The following is a 26,314-nucleotide window of genomic DNA, read 5'->3' on the forward strand; positions in this document are numbered from 1 at the left end:
TATTTGCTGTGCTGATAAATTATTAATAAATAAAGAGACCACACGATCCAGAATTTAAAAAAAAAACAAAAAGAAAAACAGCTTTACTTATGTCTATATAGTGTCATAAATACAGTACACTTTTTTTTAAATAGCCAAATAATAAAATCTTGATTTGTCAGCATTGTTTCACACCTGGAATAAAGACACAGTACTCATAGCTGCCACATAGCACATTACACCTTTTAGACACCTTGGAAAAACTCTTTAAAAAAAAGATTGTACAACCATCCAGCACTTCACTGGTTCATATGCTGTGTTCTCATTGGATGAGGAGTTGGTCAGCCAAAAACTGCTCACGGTCACGTCTCTATGGCAACTAAAAGGGAGGTGACGGGACAGGATGAGACGAGTCCGCCACGTTGAGCAGTATTATGTGGATATCGTTGGCTGATGTTGAGCAGCAGTTTACAGTTTTATTTGAGAGAAAAGTAAGGGGTAAACGGAGGGGGAGCTACGGTGTTCACACTTATACTCATTCACAGAAAGGAGTCGTGGTCACATGGCTGGGGTCGGCCTTTTCACACACAACCGTTCTACCAGTCTGGAGCAGAGGGACTCATTTGTCCGTAACGCACGCACGCACCCATTCATATCAAAGGATTCTCTCTAATCTAGGCTACATAGTGTCATACAGAAGGCGAAAGAAGAGGAGAGCCAACAGCTACATGGTGTCAAAAAAGGAGAAGGAGGAGAAGAAGAAGAAGAAGAAGAAGAAGAAGAAGAAGGCGGAGAAGGAGGAGGGAAAGGAAAGAAGTCGAGGCAAAGAGAGAAGTCTGAAATTGGACCCATGAACCTGTGAGGAGTCCTTGTAGAAACGCACCCCCTCCCACTAATGATTCACACACTTACAGCATACAGCAAAAGACACACAAAGGTCTGACACAGGAAGAGAAAGAAAGAGAAAGAGACAGCGAGAGAGAGTGAGAGAGAGAGAGAGAGAGAGAGAGAACAGTCACTATTGAATACAGGGCATTGGGTTTCATACAGCAATGGTATTATATCATTTTCCATATATATTTCCAATATATATTTATATATATATATAATATTTCTATAAAAAACATAATTCATCCATTTTATGTACAGATGCGATAAATGAGTAATACCTTGCATAACCGGTAGAGGGGCAATGTGCAGTGGGATCTGCCATTTATACACAAGTATTCATCATTCCCAAGTCCAAATCAAGAGCCGCTCACTGTCGCGTTAAATCTTTCTCTGGCGATGACGCAGCAATATTTGGTGTGGACTTGGCCATGCTGAGACTAACAGGACCAGCACGAGAACCCACAGCTGAGACCAGGGGAGCAGGAGCACAACACCACAACAACAAGGCTACTGGGAGCACTGGGGTAAACCGGGAGAGACCGGACTGAGTCTCGTTTACAGCAGCGAGTGCAGACGATGAGCACTCTCAGGAGTTCAAAGGTCAGAGTTGGCCTCTGTATTGCACGTGTCCGAAGGAGAGGTGAAAGTTTGGAGGTGAGGCTGGGCGATGGCTCCCTCCCCGCCCCAGAGTGGCACCCAGGTTGTCCTCTCCACAATTTGGCATATCACTCTCAAAAGGCCGCAAGCATGTGTCCATATAGGTAATGAGAATGCACTAGGAGGAGACAGAGTGAGATGGAGACAGGAAATGTGAGACAGGAAGAGTCTGACATGTAGAAAACAATCAAAGAGTTTTAAAAACCCAAGCATTAAACAGATTTACTACTTTGCAGCAAATGCAACGTCTGACCACACTTTGTGCTTCACTTTGAATATGAAAGTAAAAATTTGAAATCTTCAGTGTTTTTCAGGCGAAAAACCCCCAAACTGACGGAGAGGTGGAGCAGGGACCCCTATTATTTATTGTATAAAATAGTTTTTATATTAAACGGGGCCCAGTGCCACGTATAAATGTACCTTGTTAACCGATACCAATGCCAATATCAAAAATGTATTTTTTTATTTCTTTTAATAAATGTGGCCTATTAGTGCCACATACGTGTTATCTTGCATACAACATTGAGCTCTTAAAATAAATGACATGTGGACACAGTGAATCCTCTGTGGATGAAAAATAAAGTCTTCTGCCTCCATTCATTCGCTACAATAAAGACATTCAGGGTCGCCCTGGGAAGACACATCAGTTCATGGCTGAGGAATAATTCAGTATCATCGTTGTTGTTTTGCAATATTTGTGTCAGGGCCTCTGCGCCTGCATGCACTCGCTCTTGCTCCGCCTTCCCTCTGTGTGGGATTGCAGGAGTGGCATCAGGTGTGCAGGAGCCAGGTCACCAAGCTTCTGCCTCCACATACACAGCTCCTCCTTCAATACTCATAGCCTATACCTGTCGTCCTCTGTTAGTATTTATGCTGCAATACAACTGTGCTGCTTTTATTTTGAAAACCCTGACGTATGGACGCACGTATCTGCGTCTGTCTGCACAGCGACAGGTGACGCTAGCCAGTTACCCCTGCCCCCCTAAAAATGGCGGCTGACGTTAAAAAAAGGAAAGTTAATTTTCAACAAGACATGGACTGTTAAATATTTCTTTACAGACGTCAAAGGTAAAGCCGTGTGCTTAGTTTGTGGTAAACAAGTCGCTGTGTTTAAGGATTACAATGTTAATCGCTACCACGTGACCAAACACGAAGAGAAATACAAGAACTGATCTGATGAAGAGCGCGCAAACGAGTCGGAGGCAGACTATGTCGAAGACAACGTTAACTACGAGGTCCGTGGTACTTTTATTCTACAAGTGTCTCGGTTTAAGTTCAGGAGTTATCATTATCTCCCTCCATGTTTATTATCTTATTATCTGACCAGCGAACACAGTCACTCGTATGTAAACTCATCCGGTGTGATTGCAGCATTAGTGTGTGTGTGCGTAAGCGTGCAGGTGCGTTCTGTGTGGGGGGGTTGTGTGAGACAATATATTCGCTGCACTACACCACAGTAGTATAGTACTATTATAGTATTCATTTATTATATTGTATACATTATATAGTGTAGTAATTTGATATTTTCAATAGCGTTGGTTAGTAATTGTGTGTTTGTATGCTGCCCAATTTACACCAAAACAATACAATTTACTACTTTATATACTACTTTTTTTTTTTAGATAAAAGTGATAAAATTAATTTAAAATTAATTCAAATTTGGCTCAGCCCTCAACAATATTTTTTGTTTCTCATGTGGCCCCTTGTGGAAAATAATTGCCCACCCCTGCTCTTAAATTGCGTTAGTGCAGTGAAGCAATTTGTGTTTCTCAGACTTCGCAAGACCTCCTGATTTAAAGACTCTTTTTCTTGCAAGGCTGGTTTGCCATGAATAAATGGAGCGCGGGGAGCCCCCACTCTCCCCACACACAAGCCATTTAACCATCGCTATGACTCTGAAGCTGTTAACTTATAGTTCTGCTTTATCATTCCTGTCCTCATGCCATACATCAGGGCAATGCTGGTTAGAAACACACACTAACCAGGAGAAGTTTAGCAGTTTTACGTACTGTTTTGTTAGCTTACCTGTTAACATTAGCGCTCCTGTTAGTAAGCAGAGAGTAGTTAGCATGAATAGGTCCGCACAGCTGAGGGGTCGAGCCTCGGGGGCGCCGGGGGAGGAGCTTGAGAGGGATGTGGCACAGAAGTACAGAGAGCATGCAGTTAGTCAGTCAGGACGAGCAGAGAGAGAATGGTAAGCACACTGCCGCACTCAAAAACACGTCAGCTGAGGTAGAGGAGTTAGGTTAGTCCTGTAACACACCTTCAGGCTGAAGATGTTTCTTGGGCATCAAGTTCACAGAAGGCGGCATGGACATGGACGGCATACGGAAGCCGGCAGGCAGCGTTTCCATGGAGCCCGCCATCATCCCCAGCCCCGTCCCTCCCTCACGAGCCCGAAACCTCTTGCGCCATGACGGCGAGCGTCTGAAAGACTTGTCATCCCCACTCTGCTGGGACAGGGAGAAAAGTGGCGTCAGACAATTGGCCCGTTTCCCAAAATACTGTTTTGATTAAAGTAGCCGCTTGAAACGTCACCTCCTCTAGTCGACGGTCAGTTCCTAAGGCTAACAGATTGTTGAACTCCCTGTCCAGAACCTGCCGTGCCTGAAAAGTAATACAGCGTTAACCGACCAGGGTCCAAAATAAACATAATCTCAAGGCAAAATGTCAATGAAAGCTCTTGAAATTCCTGAGAGAATAGGAACCATATCTCGAAAATTTATTAACGGCCGAAAAAATATGAAGCTGAGCAAGTAATCTGTGCTGAAACCTGTGATGAATAAACTCTTAAGTGAATGCTGGGTGAGAACAACCGAGCACTTTCGATCCGAGAACAATCGATAGAGAATTTGAAGCAGTTGGCACGGTGTTGTCAGTCGCAGCGGGAAAATGCTGACTGTAAACAAACTCTAGAGCCAACGAAAATAAATCAACTTATCTCATAAAGACCTCAGCAACCAGGACTTGGGGAAGATTGACTGGTTGCAGAAAGCCTCTGATTAGGTCTAATGTCTGCCTCTGGTACTCAGTTAACGATTGTTAAATGTGTTTAATATCATTCAATGGAAGAAATATTACCAGTATTAATTTACAATTGTAAGACTGCCCTTACAATATGGCTGCTTTTCTGCTTTTAATTTCAACAGGTTGAGAATAACCAGTCGTGCTTTCCTCTGTAACCACCTGTGTGTTCTGCATAGGGATCTGCAGGATGAGCGCAAGGCTGCTGTAGTCAAAGGTCTCGTCCAGAGAGATGAGTGACCCGTGAACGCCGCTCTCCAACAGGTTGCCGCTGTACTCCCTCAGACCAATGGACTGGACCCAGTGGATCACCTGCTCGTTGGTCCACACCAACACGTCTGAAGTGAAGAGGGCGAGGTAAGCTGAGATTTTTTGTTGCTGCGACAATAACGTGTTACAGTGTGACAGCACAAGAGAGAGGAGGATCAAATTGATTTGCAGAGAGAGGAGTAGAACGGGAGCGAGGGAGCGAGATAAAGAGGTAATGTGCATGTCCACACAGTGTCAACTCACTGGCACACTCCCTTTGTTCATTTAGAGCACAGCTGTCAGCCAGCTTTCCAAGTTGGAACAGGCGGTGTGTGTGCGTGTGTTTGTGTGTGTGTAAACAGAGCAGGACTCTGATTTGACGTGACAGCTGAGTCAAGTTCATGTGCAGAACTCAAGGTCAAAAGGGCGAGAGGACTGGTTAGCTCCACTACTATTGGTATGCAGCGCTTTGAATCAGAAGATTGTTGGCCTGCCTCATTTGGCTCTTTGACAGTCTACGGTGCAGCTGTCTCGACGACAATATCAGGGCAAAGCCACTAGGTGGTACTCTGGCCTGATGATCACCAGCATGTGTGCGTGTGTGAGCTACAGTTTTACTAAGTACACCTCTTCACCTCTTGTTTTTAAGTCACATGGCAGCAACTCGACATAAAGACGTGGTCAAGATGAGCTGCTGGAGTTCAAAGTGAACATCATAGTGGGGAAGAATGACTTGAAACATGGCATGGTTGTTGCTGGTTGCTGGTCTAAGTATTTCAAACACTCATGATCTACTGGGGTTGTTATGCTCGATCATCTCTAGGGTTTGCAGTGAATGGTCCTAAAAGCAGCAGATCTTTGGGTAGGATTTCCAGCCCTACCTTTTACATTACACATAATATTTTAAGAAGTGGCCAGTGCCACTGCTAGGGTTGTAAAGGGGTGGAAAATCCACTGTAAATTTCCAGAAATCTTCCATGGCAACTGTATTTTGTAGTAGGAATTTTGGAAATATTGCAAAATGGAAACCATTTAAGTTTCCAGCCTTCAATTTTCCCATAATTCCCATAAATTCTTGTAAATTCCCATGAAAATCGACTCTGCTTTTTTTGGATTTGTTTACCATATTGGACTGAACCTCTCTCATGCTTTGGGGTTTTGGGGTTCTGTGTGTAAAGTTCCGATGTACCTTTCATGTCATGTTGACTGTCCTCTCTCCTGCGCTCCAGGTCTTTCCTGTCATAATTGAGTCTCTTCAAGCACATAATTCCATACTGCAGACTTGCCCTGGTACAACAACAGCATACACGTAGAGAAGGATAAGCACATTGTGTTTCATTAGTGCGTCGATGCTGATCAAAGCAGCTAAAGTGGTCACCACAGACCTGTGGAAGCTGTCCACCATCTTCAGGTGGCTCCTCAGGTCCTTTTTGGTCAAGTGGTCCAGCATACGTGCGTCCACCAGACACTCCATGAAGTAGGAGCGGTACTGAGGCAGACCGAGACTGGGCAGCCACTCGTTCCCGATCCACTCATGATTCATGTCCCCATATGCCAGGGTCTACAAGGAGTAGACAATGTTACTACATGAAAGAAACGGGTTGAAACAGCTATTTAGATTTAAAAATAAAGCCAGAATTCTCAAATGTTTTGTGTAAATAAATAATAAAAGTAACATTGGGTGCTGTTTTTCCACTGCTTTCTAGACATGTCACAGCAGCAAGAGCACGGGAGTTACAAACAACATAAACACTACACTGTTCCTGCCAGCTCCCTGTCATTACTCACAGCAACATTAAAATGGAACCAAGCCATCGTTAATATCATTAGTGAATTCTGTCAAATGTCTGCTGTGGAAGAAAAATCTGCAAAGTTTAAATCTAAGTGAATGCACCTGTGTGGGAGCTTGAAGTAAAAACAAATCCATGAATATTTTATTTGCATTACTTAAGTTCATGCAAAGAAAATCACAATTTATTTTTGTTCAAGCATAATTTCACTTAAATGCTTCCACTCGCTCTTACTGGTGCTGTGCCATAAGCACCGTTTTATTTAAATGTCCCAGAGATTAAAATATCTCATAATGTGCTCACAGGGGGAATTGAAAATGTCACCTGGAAAAAATAACTTATTTTAACCATAGAAATTCCAGCATTGCTCTGTTCCATGCAGAAAACCTCTTTGTCAAACCTCATGTGTTTTATCTGAGTAAATATGTAAAGGTCATTACGGTGACCTTAACGTGTGTGTGTGTGCATGCAGACGTTGTTTGCAGACCAGTGATCCCACCTGTGCCCAGCTGCCCTCCTCATTCTCCTGAGTGGCAGCATGGTAGAGACAAGATGCAAGGTTAGAGATTAGGGGCTGGTAAAAACAGTGTTTCCCAAACTTGTGACCCACTTTTCAAAGATGACAAACTAAATCGCAATATGACTCGAGCAAATGAATGTAGCCAATTTACAATTTTCCCTGTCCTTTTATTTGACGTGATGTCTTTGTATGTGTGGATTACTTGGGTTGTTGTCAATAGCTGGTGAAAATTTCATGTCAGTAGCCCCATTAGAAATAGATACTTATTTGCCCCGCTGTACAAATTCAAAATAAAATGCGTATAATGGGTAACACTTTATATTACCATGGTGAATATGTGTACCGTGATATAAAGTGTTACCATAAAATGAGTCATTTTTCAAAGCAAACTGATATTAGCTGTTATGGATATGGCTGTAAATTGGCTACATTCATTTGCTCGAGTCATATTGCGATTTAGTTTGTCATCTTTGAAAAGTGGGTCACAAGTTTTTGGGAACCACTGTGGTGAAACACACAATAAATGCACATTCTCAAACACGCACACACCACGCAGTCCTGTCTGCATCACTGTAGATCACGTTACACGACACTGACTTCTATGTATTTCCTGGAGACTTTACACTGTCATGTGCAGCTTTAAAATAAATAGAAACCATTGTCAAACGATGTCACACAACGCTGATTTAGCCTGTCAGCTCCAAAACCAAAGAAGTGCCCATAAAAAGTTTCAGAAGTGAATTGTGCTGCTGAAAACCCCCAGCTGTTCAGCAGTTTGACATCATAAACACTTCTTGGCCTCGCCCACCCCTGTGCTGCTGCTGTTCACACCCAAACGCACCCTCAGTCAGGTCTGTTTTCAGATGAAGGATGCAGCAAACAAATAATATCACATCGACTCATGAAGACCAAACCGAGGTAGAATAATAGGATCCATTTTGATTTTCACTCTCTGGATCCTGAAGACTTTCTGGATCTGTATAGAACTTTACCTGCTTATAATATTACCATCTTATCAGCATGACATCATTCATCCTGATCTGAGATATACACATCTGGACTTGTTGAATGTGATATCCCATGTTAAAATCTAAATTGCCACATCATTTTTTATGAAATTTCACTCAAATCCGGTGAGTTTTGACAGAGAGATTAATTTTTTTGCCAATATTAAGAGATAAGGATTTCTTGAATGTGATCAGTGGACAGATTCTTGCCAAAGTTTTATAGGAACATACTTGAGCGATCATATACCCATCACAATAGCTTACAGATAAACCCACGCTGATGAAAACAACAAAAAAAATCACCAAAACTTACATACTGCAGCTTTAGGGATCATTTGGCCTGATAATCTGTTCAAATCAGCCTAAAATTGGAAGTCCCCAATGACCGAAATCTGGCCAATTAGCCTCTAGTGTGGGACAGGCTTTACTCTAACCTTAACCATGACTACTACTGGCCTAACCTTAACCTAACCACAACCTCAATCGAACTACACAACAATATAATTGTTGTAATATGGGGACTTGCTTTTTGTCCCCTTAGGGAGGACAAGTCTTCATAATGTGACTGAGTAAACAGATTTAGGTCCCCACAACATGAGTCATACCTGGAACACACACACACACACACACACAGTCATTTTAAGATAATTGTCATTAAACATCATGTTAGCACATCGCACACCCTCAGGTTACATCAGTTCCATTTAACGCACACATGTACAAATACCAGCACAGAATGCATGAGTGTGTGACACAGTGGAGATGATTTCGAGGGGTCTTTTCAGGGCGAGGACATGTGTCACCATGGGGACAGTGCAACAGAGTGTTAGGTGGTGGCAATAGTGGGGGAGAGGGGGGGGTAAAGTGAATGGGAGCACCCAGATGGTACTGACCGCTTTCGTGGAGGAAGCCAGGTTCTCCATCTCTTCATGAGTCACCCACACATTTCCGGAGGACTGCTCAGAGGACACACACGCACACGTACGCACACACACACACGCACATATGCACACACAAACAAACATTGTGTTGAGTGATGCTAAGGGAGGGAGTGTATTTTCAGGCAGGTAGCTTGTAGCTAAATCTGGCACATACAGTATGTGTGTGATATTTTCCCACAGAGCAACATGCAATTTATGGCAACAGAAAAGGACAAGTCAGGCAGCAGCCTTTACTGTGGTCTGAGGAGTGAAGGTAGGGCTGGGCCATATGGCTTATTAATTATATGTGAAATATCTACGTCAACATCAACAGCATTTCCCTTTTCATTTCTGTCATATTCCTCTCTTCCCCCTAACCCTCTTTTTGGGGTCACTGTTCAAAAATGACATGCCCAAACTAAGTAGAGTATATCTCTGCAATTACAAGCTCTATGTGAATTATTGTGGCATCAAAATAAAGATAACACTTGTGAGATTCCACCAGAAGTTTAAGTTTCACAGTAGATACCACTGTGCCAGAATAAATGCAGATGGGACCCACAATAAATGAAGGATTTTTTTCCCTCGCCCAGAGAAATATTGCATTTTACAATAAATATCACCTTTAAAAATGTGCATTAGGAGCTTAAAACTCATGGAACAACATATGGACATTAGCTGTGCAAGGTCTGATGATGCTGAAGTGAAGCAGAGTAAAATTACAGAGGTTTTAGTATAGAGATGTATAGGCGACTCTAGTTTAGCACTATCTATGCCATTTAAGATTACTATGGGTTTAAAATTATTAAACCCATTTAACTTTATTTAGATGTCACTATTGGTCCAATAAAAAGTTGTTTTGAATTAAAAAAATACAAAATGTGTATGTGTGTGTGTATATATATATATATATATTTTTATATATATATATATATATATATATATATACATATATATATATATATATACACACACAATACCTTGTGTCTCATGTCACACTATTGATAACATACTGATTTATTGCCCAGCCCTATGTGACAGGTTACTCCACGGTGCAGAGTGAATGTTTCGTCACAAACCTGGTGGAGGATTTATTGAGGGTGACATTTTTTTTTGTGTATGCATGGAAAAAAAACCCACAAGAATAAATGTGTTTTTTTTTTATTTGTTACCGTTCTGGAGGTGAGCGGTGCGGAGGGGCTGGTGAGGGAAACCATCTCCTGAATGGCCAAGCGGAGTTTGAGCCGGTGCAGAGGGTTGCTGATGCCAATCTCCCTCTGAATCTCTGTGTCCGACAGCGCTGACATGATGGCTCCGCTCTTCACGTTGGCACGACATGCCGCCACATACCAGGCCGGCATACCCACCCACAGCTGGTGAGAGTCATCAACATATTCTATGTCACCATCATTGTTGCCATAGAAGGTCAGATATTAGGAGAAGGGAGTGCAGATCAGCCCCGTATGGTCAGTCTGGTATGTGATATTCCCTTTGGTATTAGATAGAATAGCAGCAGCCTGACAATACCTCAAGCCAGGAGACGACAGTGGGGCCGTCCCACTGGGCAAATGGCAGCCCTCTTTTCCTGGCGTCTTCTAGAAGCTCGTGTCTAAAGAGACAAAGCAGACAAAGAGGATGCAAAGCAAACAATGAAGAAATAGAGAGGCAAAACATAGAAAATCAGAGAAAGAAAAGATTCTTTTACTTTTTCTTCATCCTGCGGTCCCTCTCAGCCTGAGTGCCCAGTTTTCCCAGAGTCATCGTGTCACTGATACCCATCTCAAAGTCTAAAATACAGCCAAACGGTGTTAATTTAGACCTCAGTGTATCACATAATCCCTTATTGTGCGCCTCAGTATGATATGCAATCTGCAGTCACCTGATAAGGCTGGTAAGGTCTGTCCGTCTCTGCCCACTGTCTGCTCCATTCGACCCTTCTCCTTCTTCCCAAACAATCGGCCGATAGATGACTTGATGCCTTTTTTCTGCTTCCTGCAAAACACGTAAAATAGTGAGATATGCTACTGTCATCTGTTCAACAGATCGATAACTATTAATATGTTTGTTCCTAATCTTACCTATATGCACAGTACATTGTGTTTTATTGTTTATTTTTATTATTGACTTGTGCAGCACCTGTTCAATGTGTGGCTTTTTTATTATTATCAATGTCTCTTATATTTCTTATCCAAACACCATCAAAGTTGAAAATGCAAACACTGACAGTCGTGTGATTACTCAGACAGACACGCAGATGTTGAATGAATTTGAATTTATAGATAGATGATATTTGTCTTCAGATATAGGCAGATATTCCTTATTGCCGTTGATTAATGAGAGGGACAGGAAAACCACAGAGACGGTTCATGGATGTTGTTAAGGAGGACATGAGGACAGTTTAACAGAAGAGGACACAAGGAGTAAGAAAAATTGATGCAAATGATCAGATGTGGTGACCCCTAGAGGGAGAAGCCAAAGAAGATGATGTCGCCTTCTTGTTGCTTTTATTCATGTTGACATTTGGTGTCTTTTTTTACCACCAAGATCCTGTATTGGCTTTGTTTGTCAAAGCACTTGGTAAACTTGTGTTTTAATTCTTCTTCCTCTCATAATTATAATCTATTTATTAACGTATTTTAATAGGGTTCCATCACTGATATGAAGTGGACCATTAAAATGTTCTATCCTCACATTTCTCCATGTTCCACTACAGACAATAGACACATATACTAAGATATGAATTAAGGTATTATTAAAAGAGGAGAAAAAAAGAATAAAGATGATATGGCTACTAAACTTGAGAAACTGAGGCTTATGTGTGGCTCCTTGGCCACATTTGCAAGACTTTGGCAGCCACTCATAGACTATATCCAAGATAAGCTCCTAACTCCCTCACCTCATTAACACCTGCTTCTGACCTTGTGCGAATTTGTTTTCTGCAACCATTATTTATTTATTTATTTATTTATTTATTTATTGATTTTCTTCTTTAATCCACCTATAAGTAGGTATTCATTAATATGATACAAATATACCAGCATCCACTGATGATGTTTCAGGTGTTTGCTTCCTCATCTTACCTATGACCTAGTGAGAGAGATCATTTTGCTAAAGAGCATGTGTTTGTGTGTTGTTGTTGTTTTTTTTTTGTTTTTTGTTTTTTTTTTACCCTCGACCGTCCTCCAGACTCCCTGTGAACACAGCGAAATTAGTTTCCAGGCGTAAACTACGGGGGGACGAGGGAGGCGACGTCTCGCACTTGATTGTAGCTTTGTCCACTTCCACTGGAGACTGGAAGAGTCACACATGCAGCTCAGCGGCAAAAGCAACAAACGAGGGAAAGTAAACGGAGCAATTTTTATTTTTGACGACTTACGGCTACTTTTCTGCGGTGTTTCCTCAAGTCGCTTGGCTGTTAAAGAAAACAGCACATGTCATGAAAGTGGCCACACTAATCCTATGTGAGATGTGACGTGTGTGTGTGTGTGTGTGTGTTCTCTGACCAGAGTCATGATGCCTAGATGGTGGCTGGTGCTGCGTGCGTGGTGTTTGGGTGTGGAGTGGCCACTGGTGGGCGGGGAGGAGGACGATGCCAGGGACTGGGCAGTAGCTGACGTGGGCAGGGCGCGGGGGCGAAGCGTCACATTGAGTCCGTCCATGCTGCCGCTGTTCACCCGGGACTCGATCTCGTCAGAGCGCAGCTCGGCTGACTCTCTCTCCACCTGGATCATCCTGCACAGACGAGCACAAGCAAGGTTAGTTTAAAATACTGTATTGCCAAAGAAATGGTGCTTTACTTGGATTACAAAAAAAATATGTTGTTGTTATAATAACTGAATACATTTATTTTGGAAAGACCATATGTACAATTATGTGTGTCCATATGTACAAGTCTGGCTCCCCTGTAGAATTTATTTAGCATTTTCTCTCTTGGAGCATATTGTGAGGTGCAACATTTGAACGCTGTTGACTGTAAACTGTCATAATCAGCATCCTCTTCCAATAATGTGTTGTCATCTCTCTATCTAACAGCAGTCTATTTGATGCATCCTGTCTGGCCATAAGGATCCATGCAGCATTATTTAAAATCTTCCAGTTTATTGTAATTATTTGGTGTATTATCTTTAATGTGTTGTCCCCATCTTATCTATATCCTGTTTCTTGCTGCTGCACTGACCCAATTTCCCCGCGGCGATCATGAAACAGTCATGCGCCGTAAACAAATTTCCCTGTGATTTGTCACCTTATCTCTTCATTGATAGCATCGAGCTGCTCCTGCAACATGAGCGCGAGAGTCTGGGCATCCGATTGACCGCTGGGGGAGAGCAGGGCCGAGCTAACGTCGTCCTCCAGGTCCGACTCGGCCTCGATGTCGCTGCCGAGGAGATGGCTGACGCTGCCTCGCAGGGACGGGTAGTCCTGTTCGAACATCGCACACACCTGAACCAACACAGACACACACACACACAAGTGTTGAAGTCAATCAAAAACACACATGAAACCCTCTCTGTACACATGTAAAAATACAGTATGACACTTGTGGGAAGTAATGCATGTAGCCAGTTAAAGCTGCAGTGTGTAACATTTGTTGTCATTTTTCTGCCTCTGTATGATCTTTATGAACGGAAACAATGTCTCAGAGCCACGTCACTGACTACTTTAGCCCCTTTTCCACTAGTGTGGCACGCCTCACCTCGCCTCACCTCGCCTCTCCACAGCACGGGTTATTTTGCATTTTCACTAGCGATGGTACCTGGTACTTTTTTAGTACTAGAGCTGAAACTATGCGTGACGTCGACAGACTGCCGAGCACAGATTGGTCAGAGTGCAAGACGTCCGACACAAGAATCAAGCCGAATTGTAGATCAGTTAAAAAGACTAAACAATCCAAAATCTCCGACAATTACCAAGGAAATGTCTGAAATTGCATCATTTCACAGAGGAGTCTGGTGTGTCATGGAGGAAGAACTGAACAAAATAGTTTTAATTCACTGATTCTAATGATTCAGTTACACTGAAAACAACTGCTTTACAAGTCACTAGTTTGTGCCGCGTGTAAAACAAAGTCACTGCAGTTTCGTGCAGCCGTGCTGTGATGACTCCGCCCATGTTGAGGAGGTACTATTTTGTAGTGGCAACACAACCAAACCGCTTAGAGGCGAGTCGAGGCGAGCTGGGAACATGTAGTGGAAACACGGTATTTGTTTGGTGTGAGACACCAGCATGTGTTCTGTCTGTGACAAGTTGTCCCGTTTCCATATTGACAGAACCATAATGACACTTTTTATTTACCGTGCTTTTATTGAATCGGTTTTAGCCTTTCTCTCTCTCGTGTCATGTTTTGAAAACCTGCCTCTGAAAGAACGTATATCTGATAGTTGCAGCAGATCGCCTGCTCAGTTTGTAATGATGACTCAAATCCTCTTTTCGATGAATTTCAGCACCTTCCGTCTGGTCGGAGATTTAAAGCCCTGAGGTCGAGGACTAAGTGCTACAGAAACAGCTTTGTTCCTGCTGCAATTGCTCTTTTAAATAAGTCTTAGTGATTTATTTGCCTTACTTATTTATGCTATCTTATTTATTAGATGATAGACTTTTTAAAAACAAATCTAATTCTAGTTTTAATCCTTGTGAGTACTTGTCTCTGTCCACGTTGTGTGTGGTTTTATTAGTTGTCTCAATGTCTGTGTGGAGTATGGATGCCTTCCTCATCTGACACTGGTTTGACAAAAAGATACTTGTTTATATTTAAACGTTACACACCACAGTTTTAAGATAGGAAATGAATGAACTGTAAACTTACATCAGACAGCATGTCCATGGCAGCAGGTGAGAGAGGGACAGAAAGAGAAGAGAGGTTAGTAAAGAATGGTAAGTTAGGCATGAACATCAGGCACTGACACTAAGCAAAGCAGACATGAATACTCTAGGAAGGAGATGTATGTGGTTAAAAATGCTCATGTGATCTGTAAACTACTCATCCTGCATCGTGTGCATGTGTGTGCAAAAACCACATGGGGGTGTTTTCGGCCTGATAATGAATTCGCTGGCACCTTGTTGGGGTCGTCTCGAAGCGCCGACAGTCTGCCCTTCTGTGCACGTCTGATCACGGTCGTGCTGTAGTGCCCGTCTTGGCCCTCCACCATGGAGAAGCGAAGGTCGCTGGAGCTACCCAGATGAGACCTGGGATTACAGCATATACATGGAATATGTTACGATCTCAACGTGTAACACAGCATGTTAGAGTATGAGAGCGTTGGCCTTGGTCTGTACCGAGGGTGCGTTCCATCACCAAACACCCCACTGCGACGTTTCAAGTGGTCAATCTCATTTCTCAGCTTCTCAATCTCTCCAATGAGTCGCTCCTGAAAGAAAAGGAGGAGTCAGTGTGATCAGATTATTGATTTATTCTTAGTTCGTGGGATTATGAGACACCATTTTACTTACTAAAAAAAAAGAGTAAATTATCTTCTGGTAAAACATACTGGATATGAGCAGAAAATAAAAACTGGCACATAAAAATAAACAGAATATTAATAGTAGTGCATGACAAACTCATGGCTAACTAAAGTATAATTTGTAACTAAATGTGACCAAGTTTTAAATTAAGTAAACTTCACTTCACCCTGTTACTGCAGGCAGAAATACTGAATCCAAATACAATTTGTCGATGTCAATGATTTGGCCGCAAATAAACAAGCGGGATTAAGTGAATGTGTTAATTAGTGAAGTTTGAGGAGTTGGCAAATGGATTTTATCTTAAGAAAAAAACTGTAAAACACAGGGAAACAGTTTCTTCATGTATATGTTTCATCAGCTTCTAATATTGCATTTTCTCCTTCTTTTTTTTATTCCTGAGGGTTATTTAATTCTAAAAAGGAGCAGATGTAATGTACCCAGTTTCCCCCAGGGATTAATAAAAGCGTTATAACTCTGATGTACGCAAAGCCAAGTCAACAAAGTGGCATATTTATTCTTATTTATATTTTGTTATATTCTGACATGAACATGGTAGTTCATGATAGCACTAGTGTTTGGACAATTTGCTGAATTCACACTGACCCTGGTGTGGTGAAATTCTTCAAGCTGTTTCTGGCAGTTCTCAAGGTCCTGGATGAGGGAGTTCTGGATAGAAAAGTCATAAAAATCACGTCAAAACAAGAAAAACGTGTGTTATGCTTATGAGCTGGTGTGTGTGCGTGCGTGCAGGCCTTGCCTTGTCTTCCAGGGCAGCCATGCGTTCTTTCAAATGGAGTTGCAGCCTTTCATTGGACTCAGTGAGCAGACGATCCACCGTGTCAGATAAACGCTTGTTGTGCTCCTCGTTCATTTTCTCCCTCTGACGAGCCTGGTAAAGATCGGAGAGAAAGAGAGAGAGAGCGATAGAGCCAGTCGCGTGGAATGACATCATCATTTCTCTTTTAATCTCTGACACGGACTCCATTTAGGTGCATTTATGCAGTTAATCAAACAACCCTGCACAGATTATAGGATGTGTAAGTGTGCATTTGGCCCCCAGATCACCAGCTGCCAGACACAGGTCTTCTTGTACTGTGATGTATCTCACAGCCCGGGACCATTAAATTACAGTCATTTACATGAGGATGAGGATGATGATGATGATGAAAAAAGGGCTTGAATGCCTTCTCTTCAGTGGGGAATCGCTGTCTTAATATGTATTCTTCTGCACGTTTTATTAAAAGAAATGAAGACTGACACGCGAACAACACACATCTGCATCCTCCGAGAGCTCCTTCAACTAAATATAGTCGAGATCACACAGAGAGAGAGACAGGGAGAGAGAGAGAGAGAGAGAGAGAGAGACAGAAATTTGCCATGCGTGAATTATTCAAAGTCTAAAGATAGCAGCCAATCGGTCGCATTAGGGCGTGTTGCAGCAGGATGTGTGGATATGGTTCAAAATTCATGCAACAGTGCACCGTGTCTGCCCTGTGCATATGTGAGTGTGTGTGTGTGTGTGTGTGTGTGTGTGTGCATGAGGGAGATCCAAGAGTCAAGCTGTACAGCTAATGTGAAGCATCAGCCCACACATACTGTATACACACACACACATAGAGAGGTCAGAGAGACACTGCAGGGCTGATGCACGTGAGCACGCACACACACACACACACACACACACACACACACACACACACACACACACACACACACACCCTTCCTAGCTCCTGGTTCTTCTCTTCCAGTTGAGATTCCAGCTGTCTGAGGCGTTCCTCCACATTGCCATGGCGCTCCTCAGCCTGCAGGGGGTGATACTTTCATATTAGAACTCTTGTCTCCATAAGCTCTGGAACTACATGTCTTTTTTTCTATATATTATATCTGTATGTACAGTAAAGTCGCCATAGAGTGTGGGCCATCGGCCCCCTGGTGGGCCAGGAGGGTACTGCGGGTTATTGATTTAATTTTAAGCATCAATATAGAAGGAGTATTTTGAGGCAAATGTGTGTTGAACTTTGATCGATTTAAGGAGTTGCTGGATTGTTTTTGTATAAAATGTACAGATAAAGAAGACCGAGGTCAAATGAAACCGACAGTTAAGATGTCTAATCATTCATTTTCTTCTCATTCTTCACGTTTCATCGCTATTGATCTCTCTTTTACTTTCTTCTCATATCCTACCCCGCAGCTCCATGTATGAAGCTAAATGGCTGGTACTCACAGACTGTGTACTTGTGTAATGTGAAATTGGCAGGTAACAGGATTTTCTTCTCCCTGCTGCTTTTCAATCACGGAGTACGCGGAGAGGGAAAAAAAAAAATGGGATGTTTGATTGTTCTTTGTGTATTTTAATGGAGTCGTGTGTCGCATGATTGGAACTAATAATAATGAAATGAATTAAAGCGCTGAAGAAATAACCTTAGAATCGTAACAATCGAATTTAAAAACTAATCAGAAGTAATAAAACGAAGGCACTTTTAATTTAAATGAAACTTTATTCATCTGTTTATCTGACATTTAAATAAAACAGGTGTCGCTGGATGTATGTAATGTGAGTTCACTCTGGAACTTGTGTTAATCATATTTGATGGAACACTTTTGTACTGAAGTGAAGTGACAGAGCTGTGGAAACTGCGTGTGTTGAGTTGACGTGCGACTGAAGAGTTTGCTGGTGGTCGGGGTTCTTAAGTTTGGGCATGGCTGCTCTACAGTTTGTGTGTGTGTGTGTGTGTGTGTGTGTTTGTTACCTTGGAGAGCGCTGCCACTCTCTGTGCCAACTCAGCCTCGACCTCTGGCAGCGTCTCAGCCTTCCTCATGGTCTGAGCCAGTCTCTGCTCTGCCATCTCCAGCATGTCCTGCAGCTGGCGCACCTTTTCTTCACTCTACACACATTGATCCACACACACACACACACACACACACAGAGACATAAATAAAGAAGAGGGGCATTAGTGCAACCACAGGAGAGGTGTAACCAGTGTATTGCAGAGGACGTGACACACTCGGCCTGAGTGGAGGATGCTGTGGACCCACGAGGCACTGAACTCAGATTCACCCTGAACACCACGTGAACTATTGTTCTCTCAGACAGTGCAACATTATTAAATAACCTCCCCGAAATAGATTGTCACAATTTTGGTAAAAGTCACAGTGCATCAATGTGAATGTGCCATTTTTGGTGTCACACACCCTTGGATACCTGGACATAATAGGCATACTGATCAGTTTCAGATGACAGGGTTCGTTAGCTGAGTTTTGTACATGAAAGCTACTGGAATATCTTTGTATAACGGTTCAACCTTTTGATTCATCACTGCCAGGAAAGGGGGTTCACGGTGGATACAGTCATCATGTTTGTTACCTGTCGGTGCAGGGAGTCCTTGGTCGCCAGTTCGTTCTCCAGTTTGTCATTGAGATCATGAATATGTGTGGTCTCCCGCTGGGCAGCCAGGTAGCGCTTCTCTAATGTCGTGATTCTTTCCTCCATGTCCTCTCTCTGTGGATGCAGGGACACAAACAGAGGAAAAAATTGAGAGAGAAAAATCAATGTAAAGCCCTTACGAGTTTACTTCATCCTTATATTTACAGGCAGATACTCCCTGTTTTATGATTTCAAATGGTTTTAATTATTCTACACAGTGTAATGCACAGTTGTTGCAATGTTGTTGTTGTTGATGTTTCCTTCTCTTTGTCTTTCTCTGAACTGGACAATAGCAGATACACACAACTTGTTTTTATATCTTAGGGAAGACAAATCATGGACATAGTGCATTCCCAAGCCCTTAACTATAACCTTAACCATCACAGCTAAGCCTAACCTCACCCTAAAACCAGGTCTCAATCCTAAAAAAGCCCCTTAAAGTTGTGGGGCGCTGACAAAATGTCCTCACAAAACTAGTATTTTTATAGATATAGCACAATAAGTATGAAAGGTGGAGTGAAAATCTATGTATTTTTCTTGAAAACAGCAACAACAATAAATAGCATTTTGTATTAAGCAGATTTTTAAAGCCCCCTTGTCCCTGAGCTCATTCCCTGAAGAAAAAGCACGTTCCCCTGTGCTCTCACCTCTCTCTGTTCCCTCTGCTGCTTGATTGACAGCTCCTCACTGCGGCTCAGTTCTCGGCGTGCGTTCGCGAGCTCCGCCTCGAGCTCGGCCACGCGGCTGTTCATGTTGGCCGAGTGCTCGCGGCACTGGGACAGCTCCTTATTGGTCCGATCCAACAGCTCCTGCAGTTCAGACGAGCGGCTGCTGTCATCGTGAGCATCTATGGAGCCGTTGGGAAGTCTCTGTAAGGGAGACAGCGCAAATTAGGCGTACAGTATATACACGTGGTCTCATGAATGGTGTCTGAGGACTGAGAAACATGTTGGGGGTTGATAAAATTGGATGCCCTACATAAAACAATGCCGGTTTTTATGCATATGAGGATGGGTTGTGTGAGGTGAAGCTGCCATGTTGATGTTTTGATGCCGTTTCACTTCTCTTCACAGCTCAAAACGGATACTTCCAGGGCCTTAATTAAACAAATCTTTGGGGACACATATTCGTACAGGCAACACAGTGGGCAGTCAAAGTTATTAGGACCCCCTCCACACCCACATGTTCCCATTTTGCCTGCTTATGAATACCTTACGGGAACATAAGCGCACACGCGAGGAGCTAAATGTTATGAAGCCGTGTAATAAAACACCACTGGTGATTGTGCACACGAGTTTAGCCACAGAGAATCATTAGCTTCACTCCCAGGGACGTTGCACGTGCAGAACCCTATTTGACTGACAATCTGTGACAATCAGTGGGTACGACATGGACCAAAACACTACCTCGAGGCAGGGTTCTAAATCTAATTATCAGGAAAGGTACACAAAGCAATGATAATTTATGGTGTTTTGAATAAAAGAAGAAAAATCCCTCCTCCAGGATGCCTGTAGTAACTGTCTGTACGGCAGTGGGTGATAAATGATAAAAGTCCATACGGCATTTATGTTTGCACACTTCACACTGAGACATGTAAACTACACTATTCTTCTCTTTCAGATTCTAGCAAATCATCTTAACCACCTGTGGCCGTCCTGTAGTCGTTCCTCTGCTCCCTTCCTTTTGTAAAAGCCACTCATAACCTCTGTTTGTCTGTGTGGTGCATAACTCACAGAGTAATGCATGGATTTTAATGAAGTGTTCAGGTTATAGCCCAAGGAAGAAACATATCTATTTCATCTTATTTAACATTCCTTTCTTTGTTTTGAACGATTGAGTTGATATATATTTTTGTGTGTTTTGTGTGGAACTTTGTGTTGAGACATTTCTTTTCATCCCTTTTGGAATTTGGCATCATTTCTGCATAACTTTTACGACAACAAACAAAGATATTCGAAAATAATTTGGTGGTGATCTGTATTCGGGTCCAGATTCAGATTCAATTAATTGTACTTTGAAGGATAAGGTGTTTTTTGACTTTTCCAATGATGAGTCAGCTAAAAATGACAGTATTGTAGTTTTTTTGTTGAATGGAATTTTCTTTCTTGTGTGCAACATAGTTTTGATGTGGGTTCTAAATTTCAAATCAGTTCATAAAAATCCCAAAGCTGCAGTTATCGCCAATGACACATCTGACAAGTGTGACCTTTGTCCACCATGGGCCCAGCTCGCCTCGCCAGGTTTTGGTTTTCCACTACAAAATAGTACCTAATCGATGTGGGCGGAGTCATCACTGTGCGGCTGCATGAAACTTTGTTGACAACACTCTGACCAGTCAGTGGCCGTCAGTCTGACGACGTCATGCATAGGTCATAGAACCTTGCAGGTACTAAAAAAACTACCTGGTACCAGCTACTATGTTCGTGGAAACGCAACTTAAATGTGCCGTACCAAGGTGAGGCGAGGCGAGGCGGTGGAAACAGGCCATTAGAGTACGAGACAACGCAAACATCATAGTTTTTGATTGTAGACAATATTGATCATCTCCCTTTATGTTGATGATAGCATTTTGTATGTTACAGACCCAGAACATTCTGTAATCCAGCTACATGATACAACTGAGCAATTTGGGAAATATTCAGGATATAAAATCAATTTGAATAAATCCAATGCTAATCTTTTCGCCCAGACTTTGTTGATAATTAGTTGAAGTTTTATGTTTAATATTTTGATACGAGGCTTTAAGGATATCATTTATAACATCTGTTGAATTTAAGATATTTCACTGTTGCTGTTTAATCTTTGCTTTGGGTTTTATGCCAGATTTAAGTGAAAATAGCTTTAATTAGATTGTCTAATAATCATTGGAGATTATACGTATTTATAATTTATGATAATCATTAGTGGCACGCTGATATTAATGACTGATGTATAGGAAACACTGCTATGATTGATCAAATTGAATTGTTCTCTAAATTATTATTATATATTCCTTTATTTCTCTCAGCCAAAGAATAAAGAGTTTCACTGTTCCTTGGCTGCTGGCTCATGAGAAGGAGAATTCCAGCCACATACAAACAGACTCAGCTGTGAATTGACCCAGACACGGTTACATAATGTGTTCTTGTTTTCAGGGTGGGCCTCAAACCAAAGAGGACAGGGCTCCAACACAGAGTACGAGCCACTAACGTTCTCCGAATTGATGCTGCATTTAGCTCCATAACCATGCAATGGATATAAAAACTGTGTATGAGTAGATGTGTGAAAGAAAGAAAGAAAAAAAAAGCATGCAGCCAGACATACAGTATACTACAGACAGACAGACAGACATGGAGTAGAGCACAGAGCAGAAAAACAATCACACAGCCAGGAAGACCTTCCATGTAGGTTTGGCTCCATCTGCTCGCTCCATTGAGTCACTCTCCTTCCTTTGTCTCGCCACGTTCAACTGCAATGTAGATTAAAAAGAAAAAAAAAAGAATCAAATAAAAGAAACTCACACATGTAATACTTTTTCTTCTTCCCCTATTAAAAGAGAGAACAAAACACAGAATCCCAAAGGGAAGCTTTGCTCTCAGGCTGCCAGCGGGCCTCACACAAACACGCGCTGCATTTTAGACGACTCCAAATATGAAAAGTCATAAAAGAGTAGGGTTTTCTTTCAGTGAGGATCTACTTAGCTTTAATACTGAGTGATCAGTGCAAATTAGCACACTTGAAAGGTCCAGTGTGTGACATTTAGGTGAGATGACTGGCAGACATGGAATATACTCTGCATAAATATGTTTGTAAAAGAGTCTAATTATGACAAAATGACAAAAAAAGAAGAATTTGGTATCTGTAGCCTTGAATAAGCGTGTTCAGTTTGCTTTATGGAGGCCACCAGCTTGTGCTGTCTTGTCTCTACAGCCTCCCCAACATGTGAGCACTTTTGAAAGGCTAAGGCTTACGACGCAAATAAAGTAAATAAAGCTTTATCAACATAAACCCAATGTATAAATCAAGGAAGGATACATATAGTTCACGGACATGTTTAGGAAAGGGAACGGTGAGCATCCTTGTTGCACTCCGCAGTCTCACCATTAGATGTCACTCATTCTTAGACACTGGACCTTTAACATAATGGAATTTTATCTTAAAGCTTAGAACACAGAGCATTTCGGCTGCTTTTTTTCCCCATTTTACTATGTTAGAACGTACAGTATATACAGACCATAAGAATGTGCAGTGTGATGAAACGTTTCTTTCCTTTTCACCCGCTATATAAACGCACCTGAGCAAAAAGTAACTGAAATGTTTAATATCAGATTGAACTATGTCACATTTCAAAGTTCACTTGGCTTCTGCACAATTATCGCTACTTTATATCACTACTAAAAATGTGATATGAAATGAATGAACAATGGGTGCACCTGCGGCACAGATCTGGGTTGAAAACTGAGAGCGATCTGCAGTAACCACTTGTAGACCACCTGTAACCACTAACGTTGCATAATGTCGTCTATTGTCTAGTGCCATTGTTCTCAAACGGTGGTGCATGAGCTTCCTCTGGTGGTACTTGGCGGAAATTCCGTTCTACTGTATCTCTGTGGGATTTTGACTAGAATGCATAGGAAATTAAACAAATAATTGGAGGATGAAGAACAAGCAAGTAAAGCTGATCGTGTCCTCCAGCCAGCTACAGCTGTTAGGGTGCGAAGAGGGAATACTGGGCTTAGTGGGAGCAGGAGTTCACATGGAAGGACGATGGCGAGTTGTTGTGTGATATGTGGAGAAAAGCTAACGTGAGTCACAGAGGGTGCATTAATGTAGAAAACTGCATTAAATGATGACAAAAGCAGTCATAGCCACACCGCGGTCATTCAGAGCGTGACGATGATGTAGAAAACTCTCAGGCTGAGCAGCATTAAAACGTCTGTCTGAGAAAAGAATCAGAACCTAACGACAATGGCCTCGTCAGCAGTCTCTCTCCACCTTGATGTGTTTGATTATTGACGAACGCACCGAGTTTAACGCTGTTCTGTCAAAATGACGGACAGCTAAAAAGTAGCCAAACCGCTCATATGAGTTTGGTGCGACAGAGAGTGAGAGCTGTCAACATCCTTTTCTCTCTCTCTCTCCGTCTGAGTAAACAAAAACCATGTGACGTTTTCTGTCAGAGATAAATCAGAGAGTGAAGTCATAATCACTTTTGTGGCGTGGGGAGACGAGCGAGGCGCAGCAGACAGGCAGTTTGCGTGTGTACGAACACAGGAAGACGGAGCCTCTGTCTTGCCCATAAAGACTGTTCAAGTGAATATCATATCAGACAGGAGGCTTCAACAGATGTTTCGGAACTGAGCAGATGTTTCGCAAATGAATAACCACGAACACACACACACACACACACACCTCTTCCGTGGTAGAGGAAAGCTGTCCCTCCAGTGTGGCCACCCTCTCCAGAGCCACTCGAAGTCTCTCGCGCACCTGAAGAAACAGGTAAAAAGAAAATTCAGAAAGACAAAGACGAGCTTACATATGAGCTCAACTGTAATGTTGACCTTCATGAATAAGCCTATAGATAAATATTACACTGCCCGGCACCAAAAACCCCCATAAGCCTTTAGTTTGAATATCCACTGTTTCTGTGATTTTAAACCATTTATTTCAATTCAAAAAACCAGCCTTGCAAGATCAGGGACCCGGAGTCCTCAGAATCAGGAGGTCTAGTCTCAGGTACCGGCTATAAGGTCAAGGCAGCAATAGCTTTATTTTATCATCATGGCAGAGCCGGTGAAAATAAGAAGCAGTGAAAACTGTTGCCGGAGGAGGCGAGGAGGCGGAAACGCTCTTGTGCTGATGATGGGAGAGTTGAACCTGTCTTCTCCACCACATCAGGTCTGGACTCTGTGTTTCCACATGTGAAAATTATATATCAAGGTAATCACTCATTTTTTTGGGCACATTATACTGATGATAAACCTAGACCTGATCAACTGAAGTAACCTAGTAATAAAATACTGCCCCCAAATGATTGTACAGTAGGCACTATTAATTTTAGGGTCAGACAGTATATATTGTGTACATATGTTGTGTTATATGCAAAGTAGTGGCAACTGTCCCTTAATTCCAGCCGAGTAAACGAGTTATTTTATCATTTTTCTGATAAGTAAATGACATTTTCTTTCTCATCCGCCTCCACTTGCAGCCTCACTCTGGTCTCGTTGCTGTTTGCTGTTAATTAAAAAATCAAGTCTTTGTTCATTTTTCACATTAAAAGCCTTTCGGGCAATAATCTCATTGCTTTCATGGAGGACTTTTACTCTGGAACTCGGGAATTGGATTAACGACGAGAAAACCAACAACAGAACCAAATTCATTAGTGATGATGAAGGGTAGAAATTCTGTTTTGAAAGTCTTGTAGAAGCAAAATGACGTCCCAAAGTCGCTGTTTCCCCCTGCGTCTATTTGTGTGTGTGTATCCACCTTTTCATCTAGGGCCTTGTGGTGTTCAAACAGCGACTTCAGAGCTTTCAGGACCTCCACTTCGCTGGAAACTCCAGATGGCGGGGGTGCCTGTCTTTTCACCACTGTCATCCTCAGACTGCGCTCGTGACGAGACACCAGACACTCCAGGTGCTCCAACAGCAGCTACAGCACACACACACACACACACACACACACACACACAGACCAAAAACGACCAAAGAGAATATTTATTTCAAGCTCGGAAAACTTTATGTGCTTTCCTCAGCGTTACTCACATGCGCACATTCCTCAAGTAAACACACACACGTACCCTGGTGTTGTTCCTTTCAGCTTTCAGTTCAGATATTTCCTCCTCTTTCTCCAGCAGCTGCTCCCGGCATATGTTCAGCTCCTTCGTCAGGGTGGCAAACTCCTACACACACACACACACACACATACAGAGGTTAATGTAATACTGTATCAGTGATCGACATCTGCTTTTTTTGTGAAACTGAGCGGCTGTAAAGTTATGTGCATACATGAGGCGCCCTGCTTGACCAATTCTTTCTGTTGTTGGGCACAGGCACAGGCACGAAACAGCACAGGACACTGTTACCTTATATGAGAGGAATACTTTATCAGCCAGACTTAAGTAATGGAAAGTTGAGCTTGGTTTCTCCACAGAGAGGCTGAATTGTAAGTGGTTTCCGTGGTCTGCACAGGTGGGACACTGTTATTATCTGATCTGCATAAACACAAGCTCAGCTCAGCTGTGCCACTCTGACCACCTCTGGGATTTGGGAGCCATAAATTAACTACAGCAAGCACATTGTTTAAATGCTTGACATAGGTTTTCCTTTTCATACCTTTCTGCTCTGATGTTATGATATGATTTCATTTGAATCAGGAGAGAAGAATTATAATGAACTACAGATGTGAGTGAGTGA

The 26,314-nt window shown here is 42.3% G+C and overlaps 1 protein-coding gene and 1 long non-coding RNA gene across 7 annotated transcripts in view; one reads left to right on the forward strand and one right to left on the reverse strand.

The window, feature by feature from the left end:
- Positions 1-48: 48 nt before the first annotated feature.
- ppfia4 (PTPRF interacting protein alpha 4) overlaps positions 49-26,314 on the reverse strand; it is a 72,286-nt gene continuing 46,020 nt past the window's right edge. For 2 of the 6 annotated variants that reach the window (XM_044023241.1, XM_044023245.1), the window contains 29 exons: positions 25,699-25,800; positions 25,386-25,550; positions 24,312-24,386; positions 22,297-22,368; positions 19,568-19,789; positions 18,861-18,995; positions 18,247-18,381; positions 17,215-17,298; positions 16,254-16,385; positions 16,100-16,162; positions 15,311-15,402; positions 15,091-15,220; positions 13,281-13,477; positions 12,541-12,769; positions 12,414-12,449; positions 12,207-12,328; positions 10,917-11,029; positions 10,743-10,824; positions 10,565-10,646; positions 10,210-10,410; positions 9,011-9,073; positions 7,090-7,116; positions 6,186-6,361; positions 5,990-6,087; positions 4,714-4,889; positions 4,066-4,134; positions 3,791-3,977; positions 3,553-3,650; positions 49-1,645 (listed from right to left, as the gene is read on the reverse strand). In XM_044023241.1, coding sequence (XP_043879176.1) covers positions 3,592-3,650; positions 3,791-3,977; positions 4,066-4,134; positions 4,714-4,889; positions 5,990-6,087; positions 6,186-6,361; positions 7,090-7,116; positions 9,011-9,073; positions 10,210-10,410; positions 10,565-10,646; positions 10,743-10,824; positions 10,917-11,029; positions 12,207-12,328; positions 12,414-12,449; positions 12,541-12,769; positions 13,281-13,477; positions 15,091-15,220; positions 15,311-15,402; positions 16,100-16,162; positions 16,254-16,385; positions 17,215-17,298; positions 18,247-18,381; positions 18,861-18,995; positions 19,568-19,789; positions 22,297-22,368; positions 24,312-24,386; positions 25,386-25,550; positions 25,699-25,800 — 3,324 coding nt within the window. In that variant the 3' untranslated portion in view covers positions 49-1,645; positions 3,553-3,591. The remainder of the gene's footprint in view (positions 1,646-3,552; positions 3,651-3,790; positions 3,978-4,065; positions 4,135-4,713; positions 4,890-5,989; positions 6,088-6,185; positions 6,362-7,089; positions 7,117-9,010; positions 9,074-10,209; positions 10,411-10,564; positions 10,647-10,742; positions 10,825-10,916; positions 11,030-12,206; positions 12,329-12,413; positions 12,450-12,540; positions 12,770-13,280; positions 13,478-15,090; positions 15,221-15,310; positions 15,403-16,099; positions 16,163-16,253; positions 16,386-17,214; positions 17,299-18,246; positions 18,382-18,860; positions 18,996-19,567; positions 19,790-22,296; positions 22,369-24,311; positions 24,387-25,385; positions 25,551-25,698; positions 25,801-26,314) is intronic. The other 4 variants (XM_044023243.1, XM_044023246.1, XM_044023244.1 and 1 more) reach the window with 4 other exon arrangements.
- LOC122767776 lies at positions 2,487-13,361 on the forward strand. Its single transcript, XR_006360243.1, has 5 exons — positions 2,487-2,762; positions 4,731-4,908; positions 10,220-10,413; positions 12,544-12,792; positions 13,300-13,361. It is a non-coding gene; the product is annotated as an uncharacterized LOC122767776 (long non-coding RNA).

Source organism: Solea senegalensis, linkage group LG4 (genome assembly GCF_019176455.1).
Source record: "Solea senegalensis isolate Sse05_10M linkage group LG4, IFAPA_SoseM_1, whole genome shotgun sequence".
NCBI lineage: Eukaryota > Metazoa > Chordata > Actinopteri > Pleuronectiformes > Soleidae > Solea > Solea senegalensis.